At 35.0% G+C, this 23911-nt stretch overlaps 1 protein-coding gene across 3 annotated transcripts in view; it reads left to right on the forward strand.

Annotated features, from left to right (window-relative positions):
• Positions 1-23911, forward strand: part of ICE2 (interactor of little elongation complex ELL subunit 2) — a 61572-nt gene that overhangs the window by 24956 nt on the left and 12705 nt on the right. For 2 of the 3 annotated variants that reach the window (XM_031452963.2, XM_031452962.2), the window contains 3 exons: positions 5844-6840; positions 7579-7754; positions 12223-12352. In XM_031452963.2, coding sequence (XP_031308823.2) covers positions 5844-6840; positions 7579-7754; positions 12223-12352 — 1303 coding nt within the window. Of the gene's footprint in view, positions 1-4475; positions 4518-5843; positions 6841-7578; positions 7755-12222; positions 12353-23911 lie in introns of all 3 variants that reach the window. The other variant, XM_064485549.1, reaches the window with a different exon arrangement.

Consider the following 23911-nt stretch of genomic DNA (forward strand, 5'->3'; position numbering starts at 1 on the left):
GCTGATACGGTGTTCAGTGAGCTAAGGATGTTGGTCTTTTGTGTTCCATATTTATTTATCTTTTTCTTGGTTTGCTGTTTGCTTTTCAATATTTTTATAATGTGTATGTCATAAAGCACTTCCAGCTTTTCTTAAGGTTTTTGGGCGGTTTTTGTTTTTTGTTTTTTTTTTACATTTTAAAATCTACCCAAAATGTGTGTTCACGTGAGGTGAAATGTCAGGAACTAATAAGTGCTATAAAGAAACATGAAGTAGGTTAAGAGAGATTAAAAAGTGACAGAGTAACTTCTTTCACTAATGGCAGACCAGGTAATTTGGGCCTTCCCCATTACTGATAACTAAAAAGAAAGTAGATATATTATAGAATCATCAAAGGGCTAACAAAATTGGAAGGACTTAACAGAACTGAGATACTAGAGAAGACCAGAATCCAGGTTGATAAGCCTGTCACTTAGGGTAATTTTGCCTGGAATATTATCTGCCAATTCTGAGGAAGCAACAGAATATGTGTTGACAGCATCACTGGACTAGGGGGACGAACATCAGAGTTCAGTTTTCCACCAAGAGTTTGGATCCTGCAGGGCTGTACCCCAGAAATAAATCAGTTTCTCAAAGATTATATCCTGGTTTTTCAGGCTTTGGACTTGGATTCAGATGCTCTTTGATTGCTAGTGTTTCTGGACACCTAGCAAAAGCAAATGAAAATAATCCTAGAGGAACACAGCATCCTTTTGAAGCGCAAGTTATCTCTACAAATAACTTTTTAAATGTAGCATCCAGAAAATAGTTAAAGATAACTAGACACTGGAGGAGACTAGATACTTAAGCAAGAACCATCACAAACAATGACCAAAGAAATAGACTCACAGAAATGGATCCTAGGATTATCAGTCACAAAGTGTGAGCCATCTCTGTTTAATTACATGCTATGTATGCAAGGAAATAAAAGCTATGCTTGAAGATTTCAGTGAGGAACTAGAAACTTCTAAAAGAGCAGATGTGAAAAAGAACTAAATAAAAATCTTAAAACTAAAAAATATAGCAAGTATAGTTAAAAGGTCTATAAAGGGGGTTATTAGCACATTAGATAAAACTGAAGAGAGAATAAACTAGAAGGTGGGTCTGAAAAGACTGTAATGAAACAAAGACAACAAGAAGATAGAAACTGTGGAGAACAGGGCAAGAGATACAGAGAGTATAGTGGGAGTGTCTAACATGCATGTACCTGCACCCAAAAGAAAGGTGTAAAAGAGATAATGAGACCAAATCATACTTGGAGACAATGAAATAACTCTTGAAAGCCACCAGAGAAACAAAAGGCGCATTACACTATGCAGGCCTGAGAGTCAGACTGGCAAATAACAACAACAATGGACGCCAGAAGACATTGGAACAATATATTGTGCTGAGAGAAAATAACCCTCTTACTAAAATTGTCTAACCAGTGAAAATATCCTTAAATAACTAAAAAAATTAAAGATTTTTTAGGTAAAAACTGAGTTTGCTACTAGCAGACCCCCTCTACTGGATGTTCTTTGGGCACAAGGGAAATAACCCCACACAGAAGGAAGTTGGTGAAAGATGCAAGAACAAATGAAGAATAACAAAAGTCAAAATAACGTGGATGGGCTCTAACTTGTAGGTGAGTGCAGGGACACTCCCGAAGTTGAAATAGGTCTGTGATGACCTAGGCACTAAGAATTCTAGAAACTAACCAGCCAAAGTCCCTTCCAAAACTAAAGCCTTCATCAGAGAAAACTCCTTAGTGGTAAAACGTCCATATTGATCAGAACAAGGACATTAAAGGTAAAGAGAAGACAGGTTTTCAGATAACTGTGGGAGAGGGGAATAGAGGAAGCAGATCTCAGAATATACTAAAGATTTTGTATGTACACGCAGACACACAGCCCCACGTGCTTATACACAGTACATACTTCGTGGTAACAATGAAGCATGAGTTTAGAGCCATGAAGCTAAGAAAGCTATGCTAGTACACCACCCTGCCCCTCACAGGATTATCCTCCTACAGAAGCAGGAAAACCCATCTTAATTAACCATGAGGAACAGAAGGGGATTATTGATGGAAACTCTCACAGAGTTATTAGAGGAAAAAAAGATAATTGCTGTAGCATTTCTGCTGTCAGATAAAGACAGATGTACCCACAGAACAGATGAAATCTAATGTGTTCATCCTTTGCCCTAGAAATCTAACTTCTAGAAGTGTAGCTCAGAAGTATACAAGGAAAAGAATAAAATGTTTGTGCAAGGTAATCATTGCAGCTATAAAGTATTCATTAGAAATAGTTCTCATGTCCCTTAATAGGGTGTTGATTAAATAAACTGTCCATCCTCAGTAGCGTACCGTGCAGTGGCTACAGGCATACCATGTTTTATCACACATTGCTTTACTGCACTTTACAGAGACTTTTTTTTTTTCACAAATTGAAGGTATGTGGCAACCCTGCATGAAGCAAGTCTGTTGGTGCCAGTTTTTTAGCAGCATTTGCACACTTCATGTCCCTGTGTCACATTTTGGTCATTCTTGTAATATTTCAAACTTAATTGTACTTGTGGTGGTGATCTGTGATGAGTGATTTTTGATGTTACTACAACTTGAAGGCTCAGATGATGGTTAGCACTTTTCAGCAGTAAAGTATGTTGTAATTAAATTATGTACATTTTTTTAAAGACATAATGCTATTGTGGACTTAGTAGACTACAGTAGTGTAAACATAACTTTATATGCACTGGGAAACTAAAAAAATTTGTGTGACTCACTCTTTTGTGATACTTGCTTTATTGTGGTAGTCTAGAACCAAACATGCAATGTCTCCAATGTATGCCTATAAAAGGAATCAGAAAGCTCTAGATATGCAACTACAGTGTGATGTCCAAGATATATTGTTAAGAGAAATGGCCACTTCAAGAAGAATTAAGTGACTGTACATCCCTAAAGATTTATATCCTAAGTTCAAAGGGAATTGCCAAAAAGATCTTAAACTGCATTTGGTACTCATATTGTTAGTAATGATACTGCTGCTGTTATTTTGAACACATTATATAGTATGATAAAGCCAATAAGTACTTATGCTTATATTAGAAACCAAGAATTTTAGCATAAGAGATAAACAAATGCCAATCAAAGAAGTAAAAACCCTGTAATGAAATTGTGTTAAACAGATGCCAGTGCCAACTTGAAGGATTTCCCATTGGCCAGAGATGTGTCAGTTTGACTGTGACAAAATGGCTGCAGTGGATGGAAACATATGAAATATGTTAAATTCCATGGATTTATAATGACACTTTTTAAAAAAGGTTTACTAATTACCTTTGGAGGATTCTAGTTTGTAGTCATTATTTTGAAAACTGATTTTTAAAAATTCAAATATTTCTCTTGCCTTTCTAGTACAAACAATATCTCAGGGTAATGATAGACCATGACTGTAACAATTTTGCAGCTCCTAATGAAGTAGTGAATCTAGGCAGTGCTCATCATCAGTGACTGCTAGAATCATTAGAAGATCAGTAAGGAATTTTAATGGATAGATTAGACTGATGACACTTGAATGAACAGAACAACTGTAATATCACAGGAAGAAATACAATCAGACACAGCCTCCTGGTTGAAGTGGGAAGTACACAGTACCGCATACAACATATTCAGATTTTTTTTAAGGTGCCTGAATCTGATCAAGCTACTAGATCGTTTTAATAGGAAATCTAGGGGACAGAAGAATGTATTAAATGACCTCATGGGGATGCAAGAGTTAAGATCCAGGATGTGGAAATTTTTACAGGATAACTAACCTGGTTTCTTCTACAATTATCTAATGTATGTGAAAGTTGGCAAAGTATAGGAAGAGGCATTTGACAAATTAAAGAAAATTGAGAAGTGTCAACCAAATGCAGTGTAGGCATCTTGGTTGGATCCTGATTCCAATAAACAATTGTAAAAAGAAATTTATCAGACTAGGAAATTTTAACACTGGTTAGGTATTTCATGACATTAAGGAATTGTAATAATTTTATTGATGTACTTAACATGTTTTACAGAAGAATTTTAAGTACATACTATTTACAGGTAAATGATAATTTTAAGTTTGTCCAAATTTGTTCTGTCGGGGTGAGAACATTGTTTTTTAGGTCGTTAATTTTGGTTTTATATTTATGAAATTTCTTCATTTTATTATTATGATTCTATTGTTATTTTCCTATTTCTTGAAAAGGCTATGAATGGTACTTCTGATTTTTAATGTCCAGTGTTCTAATTCTTAAGTATTTTGGAATTGTCACTTTCATTTCTTCTTATATCCAACAATTTGAGGTGTTCTTCAGTTCCCAAGTACTTGGGTTTATTATTATTTGTTTACATTTTTCTTAATGATTTCTAATATTATTTCCTTCTAAACAGAGTAAGACCTTAGCAGATTTTGCTTTGTGCTATATTGATGTTTTCTTTGTATATTAATTTATAGTCCGTCTTGGGAAATGCCCCTTCGATTCTTGGGAGGGAAAAGGTATATCTTTGTAGTCTATATGTATGTTCTCAGTCATTCATGTATTGTTGTTTCAGTCATTAAATATAATTCATACTTTCTACATCTCTATTAATTTTTACTTGGATACAGTGTATCATTGACCAAGTACAGTTGTGTTTCTGTCAAATTTTTTGTTTGTTTTTCAGTTTTGACGATTTTGATGTTATTTGGCACATCCCAGTTCATTATCCATCATGGATTTCATCTTTTTTCAACATAGGATTCCTTTTTCTATCTAATGCTTTTTGCATTGAATTCCGCTTTGTCTAACACTTAATACTGCTATTCCTTCTTTATTTCTTGATGTCATGTCCCATTCTTTTCTTTTGAACCTTTTTGTGTAAGAATGCTTCATGTAAACAGTACATAGTTTAATTTTTTTTACTAAATCTGGTAGTCCTTATTTTAGTAAGTGCTTCCATTTACTGAGAAACTACTTACTATGCCAAGAAGCTTTATATAATTTCTCATTTAATCCTTAAAACAAATCTGAGGGTGACCCTATTATCTCTATTTTAGAGATGATGAAATTGAGTTTCAGAGAGGTAAAGTAATTTACACAGGTAGATCTTTCTTACTTATTGCCTGAAGCTGTCGGAGTATTTGTCTCCCAAACCCTAAACTGTTAGGCAATTCTATCAGATTTATCTAAAATGCTCTGCTAGATTGAGGAGAGATGTTGCTGCTTGGGGAGAAGACAGTTTATTGCTAAATAACTTAAAAATGTCTGTAGTTCTTCCATTACCAAAACAGTATAAGCAAAACTATCACCTCAGGAGCTTCATGTCCCAGAATGCAATAAAACCACTTCCTGTCCATTTCTCCTCATATTACTGAGAGTTGTCCTCCCTGAGTAGATATAGAAAGTCGTTGATTGATGTTAGAGGGTGGTGATACTTCCCCAGCCATGTTAGAAAGCAGTTTCCTGACAGCAGCCAAGAGGCTTTCCTCCTGGTCAGCTAAGTCCCTGCAAGAGTGTATAAAGTGAGTGTGAATGAAAAATCTACTGCTTTTCTGTTTAGCCTTACATTTCTTCTTTGTGATCCTGTTTGTTTTTTGATTAATGGAATATCTCTTGAGCTGTAGTAGTTCGCCTGTATTCCCCATTTCCTTCATCAACATTTCAATGGGAAGGTAGGGTTAAATAAATTAGTTGATAATAGTTTGTCAAAGCAATAATCTTTCAAAGCAATTAGATTTTTCTTTTTGCTTTTAAAAAGCATGAACTATGTATGTGATAGGACATTGATAGGTGAAGGATGGTCTGGAATTTTTGCTAATGGTTTGCCAATATATTTTCTTAAGACGTCTTACGAAGTTAATGAATCCCGAAAAATTGAAACCCTTGAGAATTTGGATCTGGATTTTGATGATGATGTCACAGAACTTGAAACTTTTGGAGTAACTACCACCAAATCGTCAAAGTCACCAAGTCCAGCAAGCACTTCCACAGTACCCAGCACAACAGATACGCCCACAGCCCCCAGCACGGCAACCACATCTGTGGCACCAAATGCACCAGACATTTCTGCTCACTCTAGAAGTTTATCTCAGATTCTGATGGAACAGTTGCAAAAGGAGAAACAGCTGGTGACTGGTATGGACAGTGGCCCTGAAGAGTGCAAAAATAAAGATGATCAAGGATTTATACCATGTAGTGAAAAGGTATCAAATTCTGACAAGTCTTTGGTGCAAGATGATAACTTGAAAACATCCGATGCCTTTCAGTTAGAAAGTTCTACAGAAGTGGAAACTTCTAATAAAAATGATATGGCCACTGACATGGAGTGTGCTGATGAAGCACTGAATGTTGTCGAGAACACAGACAATAATTCAAAGGAAAAGACTGTTACATCAGAAGCAGCTAAAACTGAAGATGTAGTTCTTTGCAATAGTGATACAGATGAAGACTGTTTAATAATTGATACAGAGTGTCAAAATAATAGTAATGGAAAGACAGCCGAAGTGGGTTCTAATTTAAGTTCTAAGCCAACTAGCCTGAATTCTTCCTCAGGACAGGCTTCTGTAGGAAACCAGACTACTACTACTTGTAGTCTTGAAGAGTCATGTGTTTTAAAAAAACCTATCAAACGAGTATATAAAAAATTTGATCCAGTTGGAGAAATTTTAAAAATGCAAGATGAACTCTTAAAGCCGATTTCCAGAAAAATACCTGAGTTGCCTTTAATGAATTCAGAAAATTCTAAGCAGCCTCCTATTTCTGAGCAATCCTCTGCTCCTTCAGATGCCTCTGGTTGGCCAAAATCTATATGGCCTTCTGCCTTTCAGAAGCCAAAAGGACGTAAGTAAATATTTTCAAAGAATTTTATATTAACTGTTTGCCTGTACCTTATCCTTGATTTTCTCCCTCATCCCCTCACTTTCTGTTTATTGTAACATGTTTTCTCTTTGTTATAATATCTTTGCATAGTCATTGATATTTTATTTTTCAATCTACTGTTCAGTATTTCAGCTTCTAAAACCTTCACTCTAAAAATGTGCCCACACTCTAAAAATGTGTATGGATTTTTGTAACCTAAGTTATCCAACATGTACAATGGCCACTAAGCTACAGATAATGGACTCTCCCAAACTGATGAAGGACGAATTTGATAAATTATCATTTACCAAAAATAGTCATAACTATTTATTAGTCTAAATGTATTCCTGGTGTTGGGCTACAGTTTTGTACTTTTTCATTTTGTGAAATAAATACAAAGCTGCAGCTCAGCTCTGCCAGGATTATGAATAACACTACTTTTTAAAGCTTTTTTTTCTTCTCACTTCATCTGCTGTCTCACTAGTTTATACTTTGCCTAGGGTAAGTGAAAGCAGTAGTTAAAAGAAAGAGAGCCTTAAATAAAGCTTTGATTTTAGCTCTTGCTGGAGTTCCAGTAAAAGTAAACAGAAACGGTACTAATGTGATGGTCAACTCAGAGGAAATAGAAAGCTGATAGTTGAATTGTTTTATCTTGAATTATGATGGATAAAGGGCTAATGTATTTTAAAATAAAAATGAGAAATATAATTATTTTTAAAGGATTGCCATATGAACTTCAGGACTATGTTGAAGATACATCGGAATATGTGGCTCCTCAGGATGGAAATTTTGTTTACAAGCTGTTCAGCCTGCAAGACCTGTTGCTACTTGTGCGATGCAGTGTCCAGAGGATAGAGACCAGACCACGTTCCAAAAAACGGAAGAAAATCAGAAGAGTAAGTAGTTACTTGGGGAGTTAGGATGTAATAGCATAAAGAGATAATTAGCAAATATTCACATGCCGTTGTTATGAAGTTTAGTTTTAAACTGTTGGTTACTCTTACAGTAGGTTTTCCACATAAAATACTGAAAACACTTTCAATAAGGGAGAGTGTTTACTTAAACATAACAGTCATTAGTACTGGTGACATTCTTGCATGGAATATATAAACTATGTGAAAAAGTCGCCATTGTAGATTTGACCTAGATTGGCACACATATTCCCGCTTTCTCTGTGAATTTGGATTTCCATTATGACATACTAGCCCCTTTCTTTCTTTCTTTCTTTGAGAATTTTCTTGAGTCATTTTACAAGTTCAAGTTTTAAAAGGTGGGCTTTCATGCACATTTGAAATGTCTTCTCAGGATTGTTGGAAGACCAAGTGTCTTCCTTTCATTTTCCCCTGTTGTTTCTTTTGGGATTTGATATAAATGTTTTTCTCAGTTAAAAAAGTTTTTGCCACAATTTGAGTGATTGGTTCTTTGAGCAGTTTTCTGTTTGATATTTGAAGTTCTTTTTCAGATTAGTTTGAATTAGTTTGATTTTTTTATGTGTGTGTAACCACTGAATTCTGGTTAATAAAGAGGAACTTTTGTGGTATAATTGATTGCACAAGAAATAGTGCCAAATCTCTCCTTTAATTTTTTCTTAAGAGAATTTTTTCTGTTACGTACATTTGTCATAGCATACCCTTCTTTCCTCCCTCCCTTCTTTCCTTCTTTTTCTTCCTTCTCTTCTTCCTTCCTTCCTTTCTGTTTTGATATCTCTGTTTCTTGCTGTTTGACCTACCACCCAACAAGAATCCTCAGTGACCACTTTAGAACGTCAGTGTGTTTTTGGCCAGGGAACAGGTGAATCAAGAACAGTGATGTTCCAGCATTGACCCTTGTGGGTCAACTTCCTGACTTTGCCTGATCATATTAAGGTATAACAGAAAAGAAAAGAAAAGAAAAAGAAGTACCTACCTTTCTTAGCTGCCAATAGCAGCAGAGGGAGAGTCTGTCATGAAAAAATGCTAAAGCCAGTCCATGAGGGTCAAGGATGTATACTTTGTCCACCAGAATCCAACGCACTTAGTGGATCTTTGCCTTGATGGCACTTTTATCCTTAGAAGGAAGATTGTTAATAAAATTTTAAGTTTCTAATTCTCATAATTTGGTTTTCATCATTGATTTAGACTTGGAATTTTGGAAACTAAATAGTTTTGAATTAAATGTATGGGGGAGTGTTTTTTTGTAAGAGAACCTCAAGGAATGATAAAATACTATGGGTCTGATATTAGTCTCCTTCTAGATAAATACAAATACTCCTTGTAGTAAAAGATTTTACTTTATTTGCTAATTTTTCCAGTCTTATCTATATTTAACTGTGATGAATTTAATGGTCATAGCATGAACACATGAACATCTTGAATACATATAGTGTCAGTGCTATGGATTATATTTTCAGAATTTTATTTCATTATTTCTTACTTGGTATCTGATTTATTTGGGCGCTAAACTCATTTCTTTTACATTCTACCCTTTGAGCCCATACCACTCTGTATTGATCTACCAGCTTATAGCACTTAGAAACTATTGATGGCCAGGATCTCTTAAGTGAGAATAACCTAGGGATATTTTGGACACTGATTTAATTCTTAAAAAAGACAAACTGTTAAGAACATGGTCATTCACTTGACTAAAGTGAAATTAATGAAGTAAATGTTAAGACAAAACCTTACAGGAGAGAATTCATTCTTCATCAAAATATCAGAATAGTCAAGTCCCAAAGAATAGCTGAACAGGAGCCTTATCTTTCCAGTTGTGTTAATCCCAGAGTAAAATTTTAAAATTCTCAGTGAATGCTTATCATATTGTACCTGTCAGTATGTGTAATAGTTTAGTACACATGGTTTAAATTCCCTAGTAGAATGTATTCCCTTTGGAATCATCTCCTATTTATCTGTTTCTCCCAATTTTTTATTCCATAGGAACTTAATAAATAGGTATTGAATAAATGAGGAAAACTGGGGTAAGAAGAGAGGACCATGTTGTTAAGGAAGGGAAGTTGAGGCACTAGTTGAGAAATTTTAAAGCAGCACTGTTTAAACTCTAATTAGGTAAGAATGCATCTTCATTAATGTTTCCTACTTCAAAATCGACTTGTTTAGATAAAGTTTTAAAATACTCAGAAGACTTTTCAACCCCTGTTGTCCAAGAACCTTATCAGTTTTTTTCTTTTGGTTCTTCCATCCTGTGTTATCACAGTTGAGATTTTAGTTTCCAGTATCATTTATCCTTCCTCACCAAAATTCTGCTTAGTAAGAGCTGCAGGATAGAGGAGAACCTAAAACAGCAGCCAATTTCAAATGCTGGAATGAAATAAAGAGGGCTAATTTGGACCACAAGTTGGAACTGCAACTTCCTGTTCTACATATAATTATGAAATCCAGACCAAGTACCTTTGAATGATTTAACATTATTTCATTGTCTGTCTCAATCAGATTTCCTAAGAGCTATATTCTAAAGTGGGTCAAAAATTCAGATCCAGTTATTTTAAAGTTTATATTGCCATTCTAGGGCCAGAAAAAAGGATCCTGACAATTCTTGAGTATTAGGAAAGAACAGAATATACCTATTGGGATTAATGACAGGATACTAGCTATGAAGTATCTATTTGGGAATGTATGTAAAAGTTTGAAAGGCTTATGTGAAAAATTGGAAGACAGAGAACCATGAGAAAGTTTCACTTAGGGAGAAAAGGAGCTACCAATCAAGGGATAAAGGAAATGTAAATTTAATTTTTATAATTTGAAAACTTTGTACTTAAAATTTCACTTTAATTTTGCAATACTAAAATAAAACATTCAGATTTTTCTTTCCATTGGCTTCCTGGAGATGGCAGTAGAATACGTACAGAAATTAATACTAGATTCAGGACTTCGTTTTGTAGATATAGCAGTATTATCAAAGAAAATCCCCTAGAGTAGTTTCTTCAGAAAGAGTGATATTTTTTAATTTGAAAAGAAATCTAGAATTCCATTACCTATTCATGATCCAAAAGGGGATTTTTTTTATGTATTATTCTTTTTCCAACTCTGCTGTAAACTGGCTGTGTGCTCTTGAGCAGATATCTCAACCCTCTGGGCCTTCATTTCTTTATATCTGGCTTCTGTTTGCAACTATAAGAAACCATAAGTGCAGATTACCAGTTGCTGAAAAATTATTATACAGTTAAATGCTTTTACAATAAAATAATACTAATCATAATTTTTTTTTTTTTTAATTAAGAAGACACTGTAGGGAACTTACTACTCAAAAGTTTGGCCCCTGGAACAACAGCTTGTTAAAAATGCAAAGCCTCCATTTTCACCTTAGATTTTGCATTTTAACAAAATCATCAGGTTACTCATATGCGTATTGAAATTTAAGAAGCACTGCTTTAGAGTCTTACAACATTCAAAGATAATAATGAACCAAAGTTATTGTTAACAGGAATTTTACTGGGTTTGGAGTGTTTTTAATCACCACCATTATGCCAAGCCCCCTTAAAGTACCACTTTGTGAAAATCAGGAATTCTGAAACATTTATGAGATATTTTCAAGTATAAAAATGGTGATAGCTTGGTATAATTTCAGAAGTAATAACTAGCCATATCACTTTAAGTTCCAAAAATCATGTGTGGAAATGAAGAGACTGCTGTTAAGGGTAGAATTTTACGTGACAGAAATGAGGTAGCATGAGCACGGTGAACACGACTAGCATTATATTATTTCACAACGTGCGTTTCCTGACGTTTCCTTTAGACTGGTAATGGGTACCGTCGTTTTCCTAAATCTCGTTTGTGTCCTGACCAGCAAGCTCTAAATGGATGACTTGCCAAGTACTTAGTGTCTGGAATAAAGCCTTCATATTAATGAAAGTAGCGACATTCACCGATGTTAGTGTAGATATTAGTGCTCATACACTCAAGGATTGAAAACAAGCTGCTCAGAGTATATAAGCCCGAGACAGTGTGACTAATGCTTTAAAGAGACCAAAAATTCTTACCTTTTTTATCGTCTTGAGAATTATTAGTATGTGTTAGTCTTGGCTTCCCAGCTTCTAGCTTTTAACCTTTAGCTAATTATGTGTCCCAGGTTCTGTTCCAAGGATTCTGTCAGTAGTCGTCACATTCCGTGACAGATATGGAATATGTGCATGTGTAGGGAGGTATGTTGATTTTCGTTGGGGGTGAGGGAGGCTGTCGGTTCAAGACCTCCAGTTTACCCACTTCTTGTCCACTTCTACGAAGAGTTCTATCCCTCTCTCTGTCTGAATCCCAAAGGGTGAAGTAAAATTGCCTGAAAGCATTCTGAAAGGGGCAAAATTATATAGGCAAATGTATTTGCTGTTCATGGTAAATTAATGGAGCTTTCTAAAAGTATAACCTTGAATTGCAGCAATTTCCAGTTTATGTGCTACCGAAAGTGGAGTATCAAGGTTGCTACGGAGTTGAAGCTCTGACGGAAGGTGAACTTTGTCGCCTGTGGACTGAAAGTTTATTGCATTCCAACTGCTCATTTTATGTTGGTAAGTTATACAAGAGGCTTTGCTCTCCTTTTTAATTCCCTTGTATATACATACAATTCAATTTATGTATAAGTATTTCCGTTCCGTACTTTTTATTTTCAGTTTTCTGATTGTATTAACATGTCTTTCCATTAAAACACCATTCCTACTCCAGTGTTAAATGACAGGGTGGGAGCAGTGATTATCAAATGTTTTAATTTCCCTCTTATTCCCTTATTAATTGTACATGAACATCACTGTAATCATTCTTTTCTTAAAATACTTAGTTTATTTAACAGTGTAACTAACTAAAAATATATGTATGTTTTCTAACAAGCTTTTATTTTTTTTTGGTAACAGCTGAACACAACATACATTTATTATCTCACATTTCCATGGGTCAGGAGTTCACGAATAAGTATCTGGGTCCTATGTTCATGGTCTCACTAGGCTGAAATCAGAGTGTTCACTGGTAGTGCAATGTTGTCCAAAGCTTGGGGTCCTCTTTCAGACTCACTTAGGCTATTGGCCGAATTCATTTCCTCTAACAAGCTTTTTTAAAAAGTACTATTTAATTGGTTTCAGTGTATTTTGAAATTTTCTTAAAATTATAATGACATTGTTTTTTTAAATCTCAAATACCTTGATGAAATTTTTTTGAGTTTGTTTTTGTTTTGTTTTGAGGGGATAGTTAGGCAGGGACTTACTTTGTGTTGGCTGGGTTCATGTACAGTTAACATCCTTCACGTGAAGGGTTACTGGCTGATCAGTATGGATACTGTTTCGTTCCATTGGAATGCCTAATCCTGTACTTCTCAGTTCATCCCATACATCCTAATCCATGCCAGGCATCTCAGGATGCCCCTCCACGATGTCATTTCCTTCCCTGGATTTCTCAGTGTATTGTCTTTTTTATGACTTGTTGCTTTCTAGTTTATTGTTCTTTTTTAAGTCTATCCTCTTTTCCCCTTAGACAAAACTAGTTTAATGTCAGAGTCTGATGAAACTTTACATTCTTGCAGTGCTTAGCATAATTTCTGTTACACAATAAATGTTATATGTGTGTTTTTCTTGCTTAATCGATAAAGGTTACCACGTGAAATTTTTTTCCATATTTTAGCTAATCAGTGTTTTCTCTTCATATCTTATAAGAGTGTTAATAAGATCTTTGATATACTTTCTCTGCTTGGCCCTACTTAAGGAAGTGGCTAAATGCACTACTTGGTGATGCGCTAGCCTCCTCCTCCCCCTTCATACATAATGCTGGAAGTTTGTTGTCATAGTTCTCAGCCAGTGACCACAATTTCAGCGTTCCTTCAAAAAGACCTGTTGCAATGAAATGCACCAACAGTCTTCATGTAAGCTACTAGCAGGCTGTTGCCAGCCACATCAATTTTAGTTAAGGACCAAAGAAAAACTTACCGTTGAAATCTTTTTTTAAAGTACTGTCAGAATAGATAGTCCTGACTAAAACATTTATAGTTTTTTTTTTAATGTTTAACAGATAAAGCTACCATCATCAATATGCCTTACTTTATCAAAAGTACAGTAGTCTCCCCACTTAAGTGCAGTTTTGTTCTCCAGCAGCTTGTTACCCCTCAGTCAACCATGGTCCGAAAACATGAAATAGAAAATTCTGGAAATAAACGATTCATAAATTTTAAATTGCATGCCATTCTGTATAGTGCCTAAGGCATGGACCATCCCTTTGTCCAGCGTATCCTGCCCATCAGTCACTTACTAGCCGTCTCAGTACCGGATCTATGGTCGAGGTATCGCAGTGCTTGTGTTCAAGTAACTCTTATTTTACTTATTAATGGCCCCGAAGTGCAAGAGTGTAAGATGCTGGCAATTTAGGTATGCCAAAGAGAAGCCACAAATGGCTTCCTTTAAGTAAAAAAGTGAAAGTTCTCAACTAAATAAAAGGAAAGAAAACAATTCATGTGCTGAGGTTGCTAAGATCTGTGGTCAGAACAAACCTCCTGTCTGTGAAATTGTGAACAAGGAAAAATAAATCCGTGCTTGTTTTGCTGTCACTCCTCAGCCTGCACAGGTTATGAGTACTTAGTGAAGATAGAAAAGGCATTACATTTTAAAAATATTTTGAGAGAAAGAGACCACATTCAGAAAACTTTTGTTATAGTATATTGTTAAAATTGTTCTGTTGTATTATTGTTGTTGATCATCTCTTACTGAGCCTAATTTATACATTAAACTTTATTATAGGTAGGTATGTACAGGAAAAAGCAGTATATGTAGAGTTTGGTACTATCCTCAGTTTCAGGCATTCACTGCAGGGTCTTGGAACGTATCACCTTGTGAGCATGTGGGAACTCCTGTATTCTTTAAAGTCCTAAGTAATCATTGCACGATGTAACTTTTATCGTCAGTAAATCCTATCCACTGATAACCCATTCATTTTAATGTAATGGGATGGTGTATTTTGTATCTTAGACACCTGTTTGTTTAGAAACTTATGTTGTATTGTAATATGGTTGTGTTTTCTTTGTTTGGGTGTCTTTGAGGGTTTTTTTTTTGTCTTTTTGTGCAGGAGTAAATATGTTTTGAAATGCTATTTTAAAAGCATTTATGAGTTTTGAGGTTTATTTTAAATGTTGTTATATTACTCTTTCAACTTAAGAAAAATGTTGCAACAGGAAGGGAGTGTAGGAGAAAGGACTCCTAAATAAGTTTTTATTATAGTTACTTTCTGGAAATAGGATAAAAACAGAAAGCTACAGTTTGTCATAGTGTCTGGGGTGACTGAGTATAGTTAAAACAAGTTACGTATCAGATGTGACTGTAAGGTAGTATGTGTGACTCATTACTTAGTCTCTTTTTTAAAGTTCTGTCTAACATCATGTAGAGTTAGTGGTTTTAGTTTTAAAGGAGAGCACCTGTCTACAGATGGTCAAGATATTTATATTTTATAGGGCATCTTAGGACATCTGGCTTCAGAAGTGTTTATTACTGCCCTTTGACATCTAAATAACTGGCTAATTGAAAATTATTTTTACCTGTATGATATTTCACTTATTATGAGTTACAGTATGAACTTAAAAGCAGTAATGTGTTTCTTTTCAAACGTTTTGTTGTTTGATCTTCTGTGTGTAGGTCTCCCTTCCCTTGCTACTCCAGTCCTCCTAGCTTCGCCTCCTCCAGGCTCCCAAGATACAGCTCTTAGCATATTGCCGGAGGTTTTGTTTTGTTGTTTTTCTCTCCTTTTTGTTCTTTATGTACGTACTACTCAAATCAAACTATATAATACATTTGAAATGCTCCAAAATCATCCTTAGAAGCTATTAAATGTACATATATATATATACACACACACACACATATATACACACACACACTTATATTTACGTATTTGTGTATGTTATAAAATAATTCAGTAATACTCTAACTCACTTATGAAGTATGTACTGAGGGTCAAGGACTATATATTCATTATTACTAATCCTTACTATTCTGTAGAATAGATGATGTTTATCTTTGTTTTACAGAGGAGGAAACTGAGGCTAAGAGAGATTATTGCTCAAGATTACACAATTTGTGGGAAATCCAGAATTTATATCCATATTTTTTCTGATTCCACTATAATGGAATGTAGAAAGCAAGCTGACTTTGGGAGTCAAAAGATAAGTGTATGAGCACTTCATATTTTAAAGTTCTTTTACCTTGGGTAAAATCATTTAAGTTCTCTAGACCTCAGCTTTTTCATCTGTATGTAGTGGCCATAATAAAATTTTGTTCAGTCTACCTCGGGGACTGTATACACAAATCCTTTTTATTACAATGATTACATAATGTATTGCCCTAAAAGTAGACTTCTCCTCAATGAAAATAGGTACCTAAAGACAATGAAGTAATATTGTGTATATTTTTGTACTGAGAAAAAGATGAAAATATGAAAATAATCTTTATGATACCAGAATAAGAAAGAATTTCTTAACCAAAAATTAAAAGAAGACTAGTTGGGGTAGTGGGGAGGGTATAACTCAGTGGTGGAGTACATGCTTAGCATGCACAAGGTCCTGGGTTCATTCCCCAGTACCTCCATTAAAAGAGCCAGTAAATTAAAAAACTGAATTAACCCCCCAAAATTTTAAAATAAATTAATTAATTAAAGGAGACTTCAAAAACCTGATAACGTCTGTATACTTATACATAATTTTTTAAAATGTTTATGTGGTGCTCCTTCAGTCCTAAGACACTGTCAGTTGTAAAATATACCTTTGTTTTGATATGTTTTTCCCTTTGATTTTTAGCTTTTTAAGTATAGTAATATACATTTAGAAAAGTGAAAAAATTATAAATATACTTTACAGTTCAAGGAAGTATAACAAACCAGCACCTCTTAACTAGCAGCCAGATCAAGGTGTTGAAAACTACCAGCGCCCAGGAGGACTCCCCTTGTGACACTTCCCAGTCTTAGCCTTTTTCCTCTCCTGCAGTGGTCACCTCTATACTGGCTTCCAGTGTAATCGTTCTGTTTTTGTCAGCTCTATACAAGTTAAATCCTAAAGTAGTACTGTTTTGTTTATGCCTTCTTTTACTAACATAGGTTTTGAAATTTATCCATTTTGTGTATAGCAGTAATTCATTTTTATTGTTTTTGACATACTCCTTTATAAGAATATATCACAATTTATTAATCCACTTAACTTTTGGAGCCTGCTGGGGTTGTTTCCATGTTAATACAACTATGAACATCTTGTAAATGTCTGTTAGTGCAGTGTATACACATTGCTGTTGTGTGTATACCTAGGAGTGGAATTACGGGGTCATAACTTAAGCATACATTCATCTTCAGTAGAGAATTCTAGAAAGTTTCCCCAAGTGGTTGTGTCGCTTTACATTTACATTAGCAGTATGTGAGGGTTGCAGTTTCTCCACAGCCTTGTCCATACTTGGCCTTATCAGTTTATTTAATTTTATCCATGCTGGTAGGTAGGTATTGATAATATCTCATTAATGTTTTAATTTGCCTTTCCTTGGTTATTTAGGAAGTTGGACACTTTCATTGATTAATAATTATTTGGATGTTTGCTTTTGTGAATTGCCTGTTCAAACTTCTTTTTCTGTTGGCAAATTTTTGTTTGGTAGTTCTTTGTTAGTTTTAAATGTTACAAATATTTTTCTTCTACTCTCTGCCTTGCCTTTTCAGTCTCTTAATGGTGTCTTTTGAACTTGATATAGACCAACAGCCATTTCCTTTATGGTTAATGATTCATTTGCCCTGTTTAAGAAATCTTCCCTACAGCAAAATCATGAAGATATTATCACAGATTATCTTTTAGAAGCCTTATTTTCTTTTTTATTTTTTAATTTCTAGATACACAGTTCTTGTGGTATTTATTTCTGCATGGAATATCAAGTTTTGTTTTGGTTTTTTTCCCAGTTTTCAGCACCATTTACTGAAGAGACCATCCTTTGCTATTCTCCAGTGTTACTTGTGTTATAAATCATATATGTGGTAATTCTGGACCCTCTGTTTCTCTATCCTTGAGACAGTTCCCGTTTTAATTACTCTAGCTAGAGTAATTAAGTAATTACCGTAGCTAAACCATTAACTGTCTTAATTACTTCAGCTTTATAAAATGTTTTACTATTTGGTAAAGTAAATTTCATCAGCTTGTTTTTCTTCAATAAAAACTACCTATCAGATATTTTCTCTGCATTTATTGTTATGATGTTATAACATTTCTCTTCTCTTCTACTAATGTTATGAATCATATTAATTAATTTTAAAATGTTAACCCACCCCATGTCCCTACCATTTATACAGCTTGGTCGTGATATATAACTCTTTTTGTATGTTGGTAGATGTAGTTTGTTAATACTTATTTTGCCATCTGTGTTTATGAGTGAGAATGGCCTATAATTTTCCTTGTGAGCTATTGGTATTAAGGCTAAGTTTATGTCATAAAGTGGGTTGGGATCTGTTTCCTCTTTTTCTGTTATCTGGTAGAATTTTTATTGGTGTTATTTCTTACTTCAGTGTTTGGTTAAATTGACCAGAGAAGCATGTAGATCTAGAGTTTCTTTTTGAGAATGTCCTAATTATCAATTCAATTTTTAAATTAGTTTTAGAACCACTCAGATAATTCATTTCTTGAATCGATTTTAGTAACTGGTGTGTGTGCACATGTGCTTTTTTAAGAAATTTGTTTATTTTTCTTAAATTTTCAAAATTAATGGCATAAAGATCTTCATAATAACCTCCTATGATCTTTTAATGTCTGTAGTAACTATAGTAATTATTACACATTACCAAAAAATTTGGGTTTCTGTCTACCAATTTTTTATGTTTTCTATTTGACTTGTCTGTTCAGGGACTTTTTTTTCCTCTTAGTGCCTTCTTATGAATTGAATATTTTTATTCCATTGTTTTCCTTTTATTAATAGGATAGTTATATGTTAACATAATTATGTGCTCTTATACTAGTCTCTTGATGATGATTTTAGAGCTGTGTTGTCTAATACAGTAGATACTAGCCACAGGTGACTATTGAAGTGTAAATTTATTAAAATTAAAATTAAGTAAAATTCAAAATTCAGTTCCTCAGTCATACCAGCCATATATCAAGTGCTCAGAAGCCACATCTGGTTACTGAACTGGACACTGCAGATATTTTCATTATCACAAAAAAGTTCAGTTGGACACTGCTACTCAAGTAATTATAACATGCATTTTTGATTTTCACCATTAATTATTGGTGTATTCTAGCCTCTTCTCAGACAATACTATCTTATTTTTATATACATTATAATCAGTGTATACATTTAATATTCATTTACACTTAGCCATATATTTAACCTTTGTAATGCTTTTCTTCTTGCATCTCTAAGATTCTAACTACAGTTGACCCTTGAACAACACAGAGGTCAGGGGTGCCAACCCCCTGTGCAGTCGTAATTCCTTGTACAGTTTTCCCTCAGTATCTATGGGGTACTGATCCCAGGGTGCTCAAGTCCCATGGTTGGCCCTCTGTATCCACAGTTCTGCATCCATGGATTCAACCAATCATAGATTGTGTAGTACTGTATTTACTGGGGGGGCGGGGAATGCGTATAAGTGGACCTGGCATGGTTCACACCCTTGTTCATGGGTCAACTACAGTATAATATTCCTCTGCATGAACAATACTCTTTAGTATTTATTACAGCTCTGCTAGTGACAAAGCCTCCCAGTTTTTATTCATTTGAAAAAAAAATTTTTTTATTTCACTTTAATTTTTGTAGGAAAAGTAATTCATTGTTTCCTGGCTTCTTTTGTGTCTGTTGAAGTCAGCTATTGATCTTATTTGTGCTCCTTTGAAAGATATGTGTCTTTTCTTTGGCAGACTTTAAATTTTCTCTCTTCCTTTCAACAATTTTTCTACAATGTGCCTAGATTAGGTTTTCTTTGTAAATATCCTTTTTACATGTTGTTCATATTGTAACATATTACTCCTTAGTATGTAATTTGATGACCTTTGACAGTTTGGGGGAATTCTCAGTCATTGTCTCACCAAACATCACTTCTTCCCCATTCTCTCTCTTCCTTCTCTGGGGTTTCTGTTGTATTATGTTACATTTTACCATGTCCATAATGTCCCTTACTTTCTCTTCTGTATCTTCCTTTTGACTCTTCCTGCATGACTATATTTTCTTCTAGTTTACTAATGTTTTCTTTAGCTGTTCCTAATATACTATTTCATTCATCACCTGAGTCTTTAATTTTAGCTATTGTATTTTTTGGCTCCAGATTTTCCATTTGGTTCTTTTTTATACAGTATAATCTTCTACAGAAATTCTCGATTGTGTCTGAAGTATATTAGGCAAAATTATTTTAAAGTCTTTATCTAATACCCTTGTTACCTAGATCCTTTGTGGGTCTTTTCTGTTATTTTTTGTGTATTAGTTTCATAGGGCTGCCATAAAAAGCACCACAAATTGGGTGGCTTAAAACAACAGAAACTTACTGTTTCACAGTTCTGTAGGCTAGAAATTGAGGTGAAGGTGTCACAAGGCCATACTCCTTCTGAAACCTGTGAGAGGGAATCCTTTCTTGCCTCTTTTACCTTCCAGTGTTTTGCCAGCAGTCGTTGGCATCCTTGTCTTATAGATGCATCACTCTCATCTCTGCCTCTGTCGTCACTTGCATCATTTTCCTGTCTCTCTTGTCTTCCTATAAGGACGCCATTCATAGTGAGTTAAGGGTCCATCCTACTCAACTGTGACCTCATCATAACTAATTACATCAGCAACAATCTTCTTTCCAAGGAAATTCACATTCTGAGTTAGTGGGATTAGAGCTCTGACATATCTTTGTATGGGGACACCATTCATTCCACAACAGGTTGTTCTTTTACAGTCCACTTTTTTTTATCATATGCCAGAATCTTCCTTATCAAGGACTCGATATTATATATGAGAAATTATAGAGATGATGTGAGAGTTAAAATGTTTTCTTCCTCTAGACAGGATTACTTTTGACCACACTAGCAATCCTGATTTGCTGTAATCCAGTTACAGGGATTTAGCTGATTCGAAGCTTGACTTTGGACTGCAGAAAGGCCAGTTTACTTCCCACTTATTGCTGGACGTTGCCTTTCATGGTCTGACATTGCCAGTCTTTGGAAAAGCCTGCTTGCAAGGCTAGCTCTCTGCTGGTTTCTGGGAACTTGGATACTAAATGGTGTTCTACACTGATACAGACTTCCTGTAGCTGATAGGATGGCTCATTGTGCCTACACTGTTTGCAAACAATATGGCTCACTCTGAACACCTGCTTTCCTTCTGAGAGTCTGAAATTTTGGTGTGTGTTAGGCAGAGAGTGCCTACATAATGAGCCCCCAATAAAAACCTTGAGTACTGAGTCTCCTCCAGTAGGTTTCTCTGGTATTTAAAAAAAAAATTGCTGGAGAAATTAAGTGCATCTTGTGTGACTCCAGTGGGAAAGGACTGCTTTAATAAAACATACGTAACATAAAATATACCATTTTAACCAATTCAGTGTATAATTTACTGTACATTTTTTAGTGTACAATTTAGTATTAAGTACATTCGCAGTGTTGTGCAGCCGTCATCACTGTCCATTTCCAGAGCCTTTTCATCATCCCAAATAGAAACTAAGGAGAGGACTTTTGAAAATTGTCCTCTGAACTTCACCCACACTTCTTTTCTTTTTGCTGAGTCTTCTTTAGCTTGTATCCTTTTGCAATAATAAATCTCATCCATGACTACAACTGTATGCTGAGGCTATGAGTCCTTTTAGAGAATCACCAAACCAGGGCCCCAACTTAGAATGTTAGTGTTTATCTACTTCATAGACCCTGAACTCCAGTTTTTGTTCCTCTAATCCTGAGAGGATATCGAAAGCTCTGGTACATTTCTTAGTCTCTCAGTCGCTTTTTCCAGATTAACAGGCACTCTTAATTAAGACAGGAGCAGCCCCAAGGGCCAGGCTCACATCTCTGGTTTTCTTTCTTCCTTGGGTTATTGTTTCCAAATATATTCCCAATCCCTTTTTGAGTCATCACTAACAAATTATGTAATTTAATTACTCATGATATTTATTGCCTTTGTCTCTTCTGTTTATTGATACATCCCAAGCACCTAGAACAATATCTAGAACATGGAGGCACTCAGTGAGTATTTTTAGAATGAGCGAAGTTGGCTTGGATAATTGGTTGAAGGAACAGAAAAGGCAAGGAGAAGGGAAATGACAGAAAACAAACCACTGAATCTATATATGTTATTCTTTTTACAATGGGATACAAGAAGAAAATACTCTCATTTAATTTTTCTCTAAAAAAATTAAGCATTCCTGGTATTGACTATATGTATCGACAGGTGGTCCTCTCTCGTGAATGTTGTCATGGAGTCCTGTGACATGTAAAATGGAAAGTGTTCTCCTTGCCTTCACATTGCACATGGCCAGGGAGACATTGTGCTCAGTCCGTTCCATGTGAATGGCCACCCCTAGAGCTGTGCTGTATAGCATCCTCAGGGATATTTTACATATGATTTTGTTGCCAAAAAGGAAAGATGTTGCTTATTTAAAACAAAACCAAAAACCCTCATGTATCTGTGTACTCTCATGGCTTAGAACCAGATTTGAAAATACTTTTCTTTTAGAATCTCCCAAAGAGCCTCTAGGATAGGAGTGCAGTCCCTACCTTAAGTTCATATAAAAAATTGACTAACACCAGGGAGGGTGGACATTCTTAGTAGAATTTCAGCAAAAACTTTGTGTAATTGGTGTGTGGTGTTAAATATAACATTGTCATGGTTGAGTAACCCTCACAATGAGGCACCTGTTCCATTTGGATCTGTGTATCATTGCGGGTACCTTTTTTTAGCTATGACAGCCTTTAAACCTATAGCAAAGTGAACTGAACTTTAAATCCATCCTTCAAATAGTTGTATCACACAGAATTAAAACAAGATTTATCAAAACAACAAAGCATAATTAATCATATATTGTGTATTATTTTATTCTTTCCAAGCGTTTTTGTAATTTTAATTGCTGTTAACAGCTTTTAATGTGTGTTGACTGCTGCTCTAAATAAAAGAAAAAAATAAAGCTCAGAATGATTAAGTAACTTACTGATAGACACAGAGTTCATCAGTGTCAGAATCAGAATTTAGTCACAGTTTTGAAATTTTTCTAACTTGACGTAAACCTAAAAAGGGCTAGGGAAGAATTGGTTGGGGCAGAGGGGAGGAGGGAATGTTAAATATAACAAAAGTGAAGTACAGTGTGTATAACAAGGTTAATCAGTGTGACTTAAGACAAATGATTTATTGTGTCTCAGAAGTTGGGATCTTAAAATCCTAACCAGAAGATTTCCAGGTGCCCCTCTCCTCTTTGCCATGCACTTAGGCACCGTGGGCCTTTCTTAGTTGTGGCGTGAGTTTTCCTTACTCATTTCTTGCTAGCCACTCCTCCGTGTAACTTAAGCACTTCTTGTCAGTTTGCCCTCCCTAGCCCTATGATTTCAATATTTCAAAGAAATTTAAGACAGTTTCTTCCCAGAAATCAAAGTTGGGGACAAAGTTGCATTAGATCTTTTGGTGATAACTGGGAGGGTAAAGTTTACATGTGTGACTGAGATTCAGATATAGCATATCTCATGGGACACAAGTAATATAAGATCTCAGTTATTTAACTGAAGAGCATATTGGTTTACAGGTCTCTAGTCCAGCGATTCTTAAACTTGATTGTGTATCAGAATCACTGATGAGATAAGTGTCTCAAGCACACGTATGACTCACTTGAGGTCCACAGGTCAGAATGCTCCAATACTGAGAGAATTGTAAGCTCCTTGAGGAGGTGGGGCCTCACAGCACTTAGTATGATGTTCTGTGTGTATTTCTGACCGCCTGTATCTGATGTATACTATAACACATACTTTTTGTCGAGATTGCTTTAAAAAGATAAGAACCGTTAGTTTCCTCAAAAGCATATTTAGTAAATGTCTAAAAATGTTTTATTCTACTTAATATTCCCTTTCTACAGTTATTAAACCATTAAAATGTGCCTTTGTTATTAGAAACGTCACTGTATAATAATGAGTGTTAGAAATA

The sequence above is a fragment of the Camelus dromedarius genome, chromosome 5 (genome assembly GCF_036321535.1).
Source record: "Camelus dromedarius isolate mCamDro1 chromosome 5, mCamDro1.pat, whole genome shotgun sequence".
NCBI lineage: Eukaryota > Metazoa > Chordata > Mammalia > Artiodactyla > Camelidae > Camelus > Camelus dromedarius.